The sequence below is a fragment of the Budorcas taxicolor genome, chromosome 18 (genome assembly GCF_023091745.1).
Source record: "Budorcas taxicolor isolate Tak-1 chromosome 18, Takin1.1, whole genome shotgun sequence".
NCBI lineage: Eukaryota > Metazoa > Chordata > Mammalia > Artiodactyla > Bovidae > Budorcas > Budorcas taxicolor.
The window spans coordinates 53,424,140-53,435,261 of NC_068927.1; the positions used below are offsets into that span (position 1 = coordinate 53,424,140).

Sequence of the window (11,122 nt, forward strand, 5' to 3'; positions counted from 1 at the left end):
GTTAGAAATCACATCTATAAGGATCATTTCAAATTGTATAGTATCATCTGCTTTACCACAGTTGCTGAGAAATCAGAAATCCTGACGGGGTTCTCAGAGCTTTCTGCCTTACACCAGTCTCATGAGGTGGATAACCCTGTTCTCCCCTACTTGCTGAAGACAAAATTGAGGTGGAGAAATGTTAATAATTTGCCGAAGATGACACTGCTAGTGAGTGGTATAGCCCGGATTTCAGCCCATGCGTGTTGACTCCAAAGCCTGCTCTTACTCACATGGTCTCTGATTACACCTTGGAATAAGAACGACCACTGTGGAAGCCACAGCACACTGATAGGGCCAGTGTGTAGGTGGGCATGTTGCTCCCTGAACAGCTAATGAGAGGGGTCTTGGAGGCATCTGGTATCCGTGCAGGATCCCTCTCAAGCCCACTTGGCTGCAGCCACTTGGAGGACTGAGTGCCTTGCTGATTCACAGCGAGCCCCACCTGGGTTAGTCATGTTTTTGTAAACCAGTTTTCATTGACGTCTTTCTCTTTTCCCCCTGTCTTCTTAGAACTCTGTACTTCCCTGGAAGGAGAGAGAAGATGAACATGTTCATGGTGAGTAGAGCTTGTTTCTTTTGCTGTTAAAAATACCACTTTTGTACTCAGAGATTTTATATGGATTTTTCTTTCTTTGTTTTTAATTGAAGTACAGCTTCCCTATACTTCAGTTATAGCTCAGTTGGTAAAGAATCCACCTGCAATGCAGGAGACCCTGGTTCAATTCCTGGGTCGAGAAGATCCTCTGGAGAAGGAATAGGCTACCCACTCCAGTATTCTTGGGCTTCCCTTGTGGCTCAGCTGGTAAAGAATCCACCTGCAATGCAGGAAACCTGGGTTCAATCCCTGGGTTGGGAAGATCCCCTGGAGAAGGGAAAGGCTACCCACTCCACTATTCTGGCCTAGAGAATTCCATGGACTGTATAGTCCAAAGAGTCGGACATGACTGAGTGACTTTCACTTTCACTTTCATAGTTGATTTACAATGTTGTGTTAGTTTCAGGTATAGCAAAATGATTCAATTATATATATGTGTGTATCTATGTATATATTCAGATTCTTTTCTCTTACAGGGAAATATTTTGTAATAACAAAATACTGACTGTAGTTCCCTGTGGGTTTTTCTTTTTCAAGGAGAGTCTAAGCCTGTGAGGACCTTCGTGAGCCATGTGTGCTTTTTAAAAAATTCCTGTCTTATGTAATTAGTTTTGGTTTTAATTTTGGTTTTATTTCATCATTTTTCATTTCACAAGTAAAAGAAAAATTAAGGGACATGAAGAACATCTTCCACTTTAATATTTCCCAGCTTACAAATTAGCTGCTTGTATATTTCTGTAATCTCTTCATCATATGTATTCATAGCTGTGTATTTGTATTTAAAACATAGTGGTAGTTATATTAGTCGCTCAGTCATGTCTGATTCTTGGTGACCCCATGGACTGTAGCCTGCCAGGCCCCTCTGTCCATGGATTCTCTGGGCAAGAATACTGGAGTAGGTAGCCATTCCTTTTGCCAGAGGATCTTCCCAAACCAGGAATCGAACCCTGGGCTCCTGCATTGCAGGCAGCTTCTTTACCATCTGAGCTACAGGGAAGTTCATTTATAACAGATACAGTTTAAAAACTTCTCTCATTTAATACTACCTAACATTCACTTATGTTTCTGCCCTTATGGCAGAAAGTGAAGAGGAACTAAAAAGCCTCTTGATGAAAGTGAAAGTGGAGAGTGACAAAGTTGGCTTAAAGCTCCACATTCAGAAAACGAAGATCATGGCATCTGGTCCCATCATTTCATGGGAAATAGATGGGGAAACAGTGGAAACAGTGTCAGACTTTATTTTTTGGGGCTCCAAAATCACTGCAGATGGTGACTGCAGCCATGAAATTAAAAGACACTTACTCCTTGGAAGGAAAGTTAGGACCAACCTAGATAGCATATTCAAAAGCAGAGACATTACTTTGCCAACAAAGGTCTGTCTAGTCAAGGTTTTTCCAGTGGTCATGTATGGATGTGAGAGTTGGAGTGTGAAGAAACTTGAGCGCCAAAGAACTGATGCTTTTGAACTGTGGTGTTGGAGAAGACTCTTGAGAGTCCCTTGGACTGCAAGGAGATCAGCCCTGGGATTTTTTTGGAGGGAATGATGCTGAAGCTGAAACTCTAGTACTTTGGCTACCTCATGCGAAGAGTTGACTCATTGGAAAAGACTCTGATGCTGGGAGGGATTGGGGCAGGAGGAGAAGGGGACGACAGAAGATGAGATGGCTGGATGGCATCACTGACTCGAAGGACGTGAGTCTGAGTGAACTCTGGGAGTTGGTGATGGACAGGGATGCCTGGCGTGCTGCGATTCATGGGGTTGCAAAGAGTCAGACACGACGGAGCGACTGAACTGAACTGAACTGAACATTCACTTTCGGAGAAGGCAATGGCAACCCACTCCAGTACTCTTGCCTGGAAAATCCCATGGATGAAGGAGCCTGGTAGGCTGCAGTCCATGGGGTTGCGAAGTCAGGCACAACTGAGCAACTTCACTTTCACTTTTCACTTTCCTGCATTGGAGAAGGCAATGGCAACCCACTCCAGTGTTCTTGCCTGGAGAATCCCAGGGACAGGGGAGCCTGGTGGGCTGCCGTCTGTGGGGTCGCACAGAGTCGGACACGACTGAAGCGACTTAGCAACAGCAGCAGCAACATTCACTTTTGGCTTCCATGGTGGCTCAGACGGTAAAGCGTCTGCCTGCAATATGGGAGACCTGAGTTCGATTCCTGGGGCAGGAAGATCCCCTGGAGAAGGAAATGGCAATCCGCTCCAGCACTCTTGCCTGGAAAATCCCATGGACGGAGGGGCCTGATAAGCTACAGTCCCTGGGGTTGCAAAGAGTCGGACATGACTGAGCAACTTCACTTTCACTGTCAACATTCACTTTTAATTGCTTGATCATGTTCCCTAAAACTTGAGTTCAGTTCAGTTGCTCAGTCGTGTCTGACTCTTTGTGACCCCATGGACTACAGGACGCCAGGCTTCCCTGTCCATCACCAACACCTGGAGCTTGCTCAGATTCGTGTCCATCGAGTCGGTGATGCCATCAACCATCTCATCCTCTGTCGTCCCCTTCTCCTCCTGCCTCAGTCTTTCCCAGCATCAGGGTCTTTTCCAATGAGTCAGTTCTTCACATCAGGTGGCCACAGTATTGGAGCTTCAGCTTCAGCATCAATCCTTCCAATGAATATTCAGGACTGATTTCCTTTAGGATTGACTGGTTGGATCTCCTTGCCGTCCAAAGGACTCTCAAGAGCCTTCTTCAACACCACAGTTCAAAAACATCAATTCTTTGGGGCTTAGCTTTCTTACATACCTATTTTTAAACTATTCTTTATTCGTAGACCTTTAGTTTAGGACTTTTACTGTTTTAAGAATATTACAGTGATGATGTTCCTGATTTAACTTTTTTCTCAAAAAATATATTCTGAAAAATATTGCCTCTTTTTGCCCTTGACATACTAGATATGTAAAATTGAAGTGGTATGTTTTGTAAGTGGTGCCTTGAATGTTTTTTGGTAAAATAGCCAAATATGGCACAGCAGGGTCAAACTGCCTCTTCACACAGAAAAAATAACTGTTGTTAGTTTTCTTATGACAAGAGTGAGATTCTGTCTTCCTGTGCTTGAATCAGACCCTGTGTGTATTTTATTTACTGGTTTATTTGTTTTTCCATCTTGTACTGGGTTGGCCAAAAAGTTTGTTCAGATATTTCTGTATGATGGTATGGAAAATCTGGAATGAACTTTTTGGCTAACCCAGTATTTTTTTTTTTTTCTTTTGATCAAAATAATCCACGACCTTAATTTTAAAAGTCAGGTGGTACTTCACTTGTCACTGCACTGACACCTGAGAACAATTGTCTAAAGAGGTACGTACTTGGTTTTATCTTTGTTTTAAATAAAAGGGTTGTGAAAAATGAGGAACCAATTCAGACTTATCCAGAAAACCAAGATTCTGGAGTCAGAGTATACCATTAGATAAGAGAAGGACAAACAGGGAAAGAAAGAGGGGTTTCATCTGAGGCCTGGCATGGCCTTTTGGTTAATTCCCTCATATGACCCTCCTCCTCACCTGGTTCCTACTTCAGTGAGAGGCAGGTGCCATCATATACTGCCGGGCCTAAATTAGTAAATGTTGCTGGGACAATTGATGATTGTATCTAAAAAGTGAAGTGTTTTGGGGAGTTCCTTTTATGGCTCAGCTGGTAAAGAATCCACCTGCAGTGCAGAAGACCTGGGTTCAGTCCCTGGGTTGGGAAGAACCCCTGGAGAAGGGAAAGGCTACCCACTCCAGCATTCTGGCCTAGAGAATTTCATGGACTGTATAGTCCATGGGATCGTAGAGAGTCAGACACAACTGAGTGACTTTCACTTGGTGGTCCAGTGGTTAAGACTGCACTTCCACTGCCATGGCCCGGGTTCAATCCCTGGTCAGGAAACTTAAGATCCCACAAGTGCAAGGCATGGCCAGAAATAAAAGTGAAGGCTTTTTAGTTCAGGATGCAGCGGTTAGAATTCTAGGGAGTTTATTTATGAGTTCACTGGGAACACCAGGTAGATACACAAAGCTTCCTTCTTCATAGCTGCACTTGCAGTGAGGCTAAGGAAAGTCAGTGTGATGTTGGGAGGATGGAAGGAGGGGACTGAGAAGTCTACACATTGCACAGGAGCCAAAGCAACTTCTTTTTATCCTCCTCTCCTTCCTGGTGCCGCCCCTCTTCCACTGACCGCTGGCTATAAGATTGAGCTGGTATTGTTTGTTGTAGGAGGCAGTGACCTTCAAGGACGTGGCTGTGGCCTTCACAGAGGAGGAGCTGGGGTTACTGGACTCAGCCCAGAGAAAGCTGTACCAGGATGTGATGGTGGAGAACTTCCGGAACGTGGTCTCAGTAGGTGAGGACAGCCTTTCTCTGCAAGTGTCTTGTGACCTTGGTGTTTCAAGGCTCTGGGGTTCTTGAAATGGTTCTCTGAGTTTGGAGACCAGACTTTTCCAGTTCCAGTGGGACATGACAGGCCATCTCTGGTCTTTCTAGACAGTGTGTTTCAGGTCTTTTTCTTTTTTTGGTCAAAGAACAGTAAATGAACGATATCCTGCTGTACCTTGTCTGTTATTTTTCAGATGTCACTCATGTCCCATTAGTGGCAGTCCCATTAGTGGGTTATAAAGCCAACTTAGCAAGCCTAACATGCCATGTTTAATGAAATCAAATATTAGAGAAGATATCAAAAGCTTCTTAGGAAGACTAGATCATGTTGCAGTGAAAACCCTGGCTGATGCATGAGTGGTCTGAGAGCCAGTGGGAACAGATTTTAGGAAAATAGACATTGGTCAGAAATAGGTCTTTCAGCCCTCATTTTAGTACTGCATATTCCTACGTATGTGTCTGAGTCTTGAAATAAGTGCTACTTTTTCAGTGGGTCATGATACAAAGTTTGAAAAACAGGGCCTTCAGTATCTAGTTTTGAAACATAAATTATTTATTATTGTTATAATCAAGGCAAAATCTCTTAAAACTCTTAGCCTTGCTAATGGAAATATAGTCAGAACCATTTTACAGTTGTCCTTCTCTGCTGTTCAGACTTCGCTCTTCAGTATCTTAAATATACAGTTGGAAACTCAAACTTCCAGTAAACTGTAGCTCTGACCGGTTCATTTTAACTTGCAACTCTGCATGTTCTCATTCTTCAAAAGAGATACAAAACATATAGAAAGAGAAGAGAGAGAGAGAGAGAGAAAAAAAAAAGAGGCTTTGGATGATGAATTCAGCGACCCAGATAGAAATTTAGGTAAGCACCGAGCAGTTGTTCACTCTCGTGGTTAACTCTCCATATATTGTGCTTCTCGCCAGCCCTGTGCTGTCCCTCACCTGGTCCCAGTGGGACATCTCTTTCCCTGGTTATTGCATAGTCTATACTGGTCACCTGCCCCCTCCTTTCCCCTCCTACCGTTCATTCTTGAAGTGGCGAAGGGATCCTTTGTAACTTTAAGTCAGATTGTGTTAGTTGTCTGTTCAAAATTCTCTTATGGATTGTTTTACTTAGAATGAAAACCACTTAAAGCAGCTTCTGGAATCCTCTAATGGTCTGCTTTTCGACCCCACCACCTCCCTGAGTACATCTCCTCTCCTCCTTCTGACTCTGTCTTTTCCATCTCCATCGTCCTCCCTCCTGTCTCAGACCTGCAAAGGATGTATCTCCTTGTCCTCTCTGCCTGGAATACTCTTTCACCTGTAATCCTTCAGGCATATGTACTTACCTCAGGTCACTCACCTTCAAGAGGAAGAGAGGGCTGTCCTTGGACCACCCTATGGAAAATCCAGTCCTCTCTTTCTTTCTCTGCCCTGCCTTGTGTGATCTCTGAGCACTGATCTTCACTCATGTACATACATTTTGGTTTACCTGTTTGTCACTTCTCTCTCTTCCCCTGGAGGGTATTCCAGGAATGGAGGAATTTGTCACTGTTGTATTTTAATATTGATTTCTTTATTTGGCAGTGCCAGTCTTAGTTGAGGCATGCTGGATTTTCAGTCTTCATTCCCTATGTGAGATCTAGTTCCCTGACTAGAGATCAAACCCAGGCCACCTGCATTGGCAGTGTGGAGTCTTAGCCACTGGACCACTAGGGAAGTCCCCAGAGTAGAGGAATTTGGTCTGTTCCATTTATAACTTACAAGCCTAAGTGCTTAGAATAGCCTTGGTACATGACAAGGACTCTAAATATTTGTTGAATAAATGGATGAGTCAATGGATAGAGAAATTTGCCTACCACTTAAATAGCCAATGGCTGGTGAACAAATCTGAGTGAATAGGGATATTGCAAAATGTTTTTGTGTCTTCCAACAAATTCCTAGCCTAATTCTCAGAGAAGGAAATGGGAACCCTCTCCAGTACTCTTGCCTGGAAACTCCCATGGATGGAGGAGCCTGGTAGGCTGCAGTCCCTGGGGTCACTAAGGGTTGGACACAACTGAAGCAGCTTAGCAGCAGCAGCAGCCTAATTCTAACTTCTCAGGGCCTATGGTGTATATGTGGTTGTTTGCCTTTCCATAAAAGTTGACCCTCATCAACTTGAGCAGGCACACACATAGAACCTGTAATTATAACCAAACTGAGTGAATGCTTTTCCTGTGACTTTCCTTTAGCCATTAGTAGCAAGCATATTCATTTGGGGAGAAATTTGTTTTTTGAATGAAGAATTCTTATGTCTACTTACGTAGCTTTTCATAGAAGGAAAAAAAAATTATATTTCCTTATCCATCATATCTGGGGGGGAAAGGTCTCAGAAAATAGCTAACTGGTGAGTTAGTCTTGCCCTGAAAAAGATTTTCCCAGCTCCTTCCCATCTCCTTCCTCCCAAGCCCACCTCAATAACAAGAAATGGATCTTAGGTTGTTACTTCTACAAACATTTTGTTTGTGTGGCGATTTGTACATATCCTTTGGAAGGAATTTCAGATCATGTTTGCCTTCACTGCTTTGATGATTCTTTGACAGTGTCTAGTCTTTCTAAGGAGAAGGCAATGGCAACCCACTCCAGTACTCTTGCCTGGAAAATCCCATGGATGAAGGAGCCTGGTAGGCTGCAGTCAATGGGGTCACAAAGTCGGGTACGACTGAGCAACTTCACTTGCACTTTTCACTTTCATGCATTGGAGAAGGCAGTGGCAACCCACTCCAGTGTTCTTGCCTGGAGAACCCCAGGGATGGGGGAGCCTGGTGGGCTGCAGTCTATGGGGTTGCACAGAGTCAGACACGACTGAAGCGACTTAGCAGCAGCAGCAGTCTTTCTAAATACTTATCATAAGCTATGGAATTTATTCCCACCTCACTCATAAACTGCCTTCTTCACTTTGGAAATCATTCTTGTTAAAGGCCAATGTATTTATGTCCAAAATTTTTCCAGGCTGTGGTTATTTTTTAAAAAAAATAAGCAGCCAGTTTGTTTTCTTTATTTGTGTATTTGGCTGTGCCAGGTCTTAGTTGTGGTGTGTGGCATCTCTAAGTTGCAACAGGTAAACTCTTAGTTACAGCATGTGAGATCTAGTTCCCAAACAGGGATCAAACCTGGAACCCTTGCATTGGGAACTGGACCACCAGGGAAGTCCTTTCTATGCTGAGAGATCATTCTTCCTTAGCGTGTAAATGTTGATCCCTCCTCTAGGGGGATGTGGAGCCATATTAGGCTATATAGCTACCTCAGAAGGATCCAGTGGATAGGTTTCAGATTATGATACTGATGCGCTGCCTACTGCACTAAGAAGCCAGAGTATTGTATAGGTTTTTGTGCTTTTTTTCACCTCCACTGATTCTTAGCACCTTGAATCTTCTCAGCACTACCCCCTTGGTGGACTGTTGCCTTTGCAGCTTTTCAGCATGCTCTACTTTCCAGTGCTTTTCCTCTTTCAGACACCTTCCTTCTGAAAGCTCTTTTGCTTCTCTGACTTGATTCAGAGATAATCTAGAATTCAGAATTGTTGAGCATCCTGGAAATCAAACTGGGGTTCACCCGTACATGCCTTTCTTAAGCCCTGACTAACTTAACTGCCAAACATTGTGAAACCTGTGAGCACAGCAAAATGCTTGTCTGTCTTGATACTGTACTGTGATAGGAGCGATATGTAATTTTTGAAAGATGCTGTAAATAGTATGTCAGATAGCATTTTGTTTTACATGGTTTTCATTACTTCTAAGTATTTGGGAGTTTAATGGACCATCTCTTGGTTGCTGTCAATATATAAACCTGAGAACTTTATTTGTGGGGAAAAAGATAAGTCAAACCATGCTGGGGTTCATTAAAGACTCATAGTGTGTCTTAAGTGTGAAATCTTGACTCTTTAAACAAAGCTTTCACGTGTCCACATCTCTCAATTCTCTGTCGTTATAGAAGAAAACAATCAAAGTGAGTTGAGGGCCGTTCAAGAGAGAGGATTACATGAAGAGCTTTCCTGCTGGCAAATCTGGCAACAGATTGCGAATGACTTAACCAGATGTCAAGACTCCCTGATAAATAGTTGTCATTTCCACAAACAAGGTCATTCCCTGCACCAGGTTGGGGCAGGACTATCTATTCAGATTTCTGAAGATGAGAACTATATATTAAATGAGAAAGCAGGTGATCCTGGTGATACTGGAAATCCAAGGTTTTCATCTTTGAGAACCCTCGATTCTTGGAGAAAAAGTTCCTTGACTGAGTCACAGAATTATCAGAATAGATACCAGGAAATTTCCACGCAGAGTAAACTGTGTCGGTGTGAAGAGGATGTTGACGGTGTTGGTCGGATTTCATACCACCTTGGTGATCGAGGAGTACACAAGAATGAAAAGTCTTACTGCCACAATGATGATAGAAAAGACAGCACGAAGGTTTCCACATTGGATCAGAATAGTATGATTCACACAGGACAAAAACGTTACCAGTGTAAAAGAACCTTTACCAGCCTTTCTACCTTTGATCTTCACCAGCAGTTACACTCAAAAGAGACATCTCACGTGTGCAATGAGTGTGGAAAAGGCTTCCGTTATAGCTCAGTTCTTCATATTCATCGGAGAGTTCACACAGGAGAGAAATGCAGTGTGTGTGATGAGTGTGGAAAGGAATTCCGTCAGAGCTCACAACTGCAAACTCATCAGAAAGTCCACAGCATAAAGAAACCATTCACATGTGAGGAATGTGGGAAAGGCTTCAGTCGTCAGTCAGCACTTACTGTTCATTGTAAAGTCCACACGGGAGAGAAACCTTACAGTTGTGAGGAGTGTGGCAGAGCCTTCAGTCAGGCCTCCCACCTTCAAGACCATCAGAGAGTCCACACTGGGGAGAAACCATTCATATGTGATGCATGTGGTAAGAGCTTCAGTCGGAATTCACACCTTCAGTCCCACCAGAGAGTCCATACAGGAGAGAAACCGTACAAATGTGAGGAGTGTGGGAAAGGCTTCATTTGTAGCTCAAATCTGTACATTCACCAGAGAGTCCACACAGGAGAAAAACCCTATAAATGTGAGGAATGTGGGAAAGGCTTTAGTCGGCCTTCAAGTCTTCAGGCCCATCAGGGAATCCACACTGGAGAGAAGTCATATGTATGTAATGTGTGTGGTAAAGGCTTTACTCTGAGTTCAAACCTTCAGGCACATCAGAGAGTCCACACAGGGGAGAAACCATACAAATGTGAGGAGTGCGGGAAGAACTTCAGGAGGAACTCCCATTATCAAGTTCATCTGGTCGTCCACACAGGAGAAAAACCCTATAAATGTGAAGTGTGTGGAAAGGGCTTCAGTCAGAGTTCGTATCTTCAAATCCATCAGAAGGCCCATAGCGTAGAGAAACCCTACAAATGTGAAGAGTGCGGGCAGGGCTTCAATCAGAGTTCACGACTTCAGATCCACCAGCTGATCCATACTGGTGAGAAACCATACAAATGCGCAGAGTGTGGGAAGGGATTCAGTCGTAGAGCAGATCTTAAAATTCACTGCAGAATCCACACTGGAGAGAAACCGTATAATTGTGAGGAGTGTGGAAAAGTCTTCAGGCAGGCCTCAAATCTCCTGGCCCATCAGAGAGTCCACAGTGGAGAAAAGCCATTCAAATGTGAAGAATGTGGCAAGAGCTTCGGTCGGAGTTCACACCTTCAAGCCCACCAAAAAGTCCACACTGGAGAGAAGCCATACAAATGTGAGGAGTGTGGGAAGGGCTTCAAGTGGAGCCTGAACCTCGACATGCATCAGAGGGTCCACACAGGAGAGAAACCATATAAGTGTGGGGAGTGTGGGAAGTACTTCAGTCAGGCCTCAAGTCTTCAGCTTCATCAGAGTGTCCACACTGGAGAGAAGCCCTACAGATGTGACGTGTGTGGTAAAGTCTTCAGTCGGTCTTCACAGCTTCAGTCTCATCAGAGAGTCCACACAGGGGAGAAACCTTACAAGTGTGAGATGTGTGGTAAGAGCTTCAGTTGGCGCTCCAATCTAACAATTCATCAAAGAATCCATGCTGCTGATAAATCCTATAAAAGTCATAGGGGTGGTAAGACCATCAGAGATTCAACTTAG

At 43.8% G+C, this 11,122-nt stretch overlaps 1 protein-coding gene across 1 annotated transcript; it reads left to right on the forward strand.

Annotated features, from left to right (window-relative positions):
• The first annotated feature begins 583 nt into the window (after positions 1-583).
• Positions 584-11,122, forward strand: LOC128063976 (zinc finger protein 226-like). Its single transcript, XM_052656801.1, has 3 exons — positions 584-598; positions 4,848-4,974; positions 8,964-11,122. The coding sequence occupies exons 1-3, from the start codon at positions 584-586 to the stop codon at positions 11,120-11,122; spliced, it is 2,301 nt and encodes a 766-aa protein (XP_052512761.1).

Excerpts from the sequence above, each read along its gene's own strand:
- LOC128063976 (XM_052656801.1), top strand. Across the intron at positions 4,975-8,963 it reads CCGGAACGTGGTCTCAGTAG|AAGAAAACAATCAAAGTGAG; the intron begins GTGAGGACAGCC and ends CTGTCGTTATAG.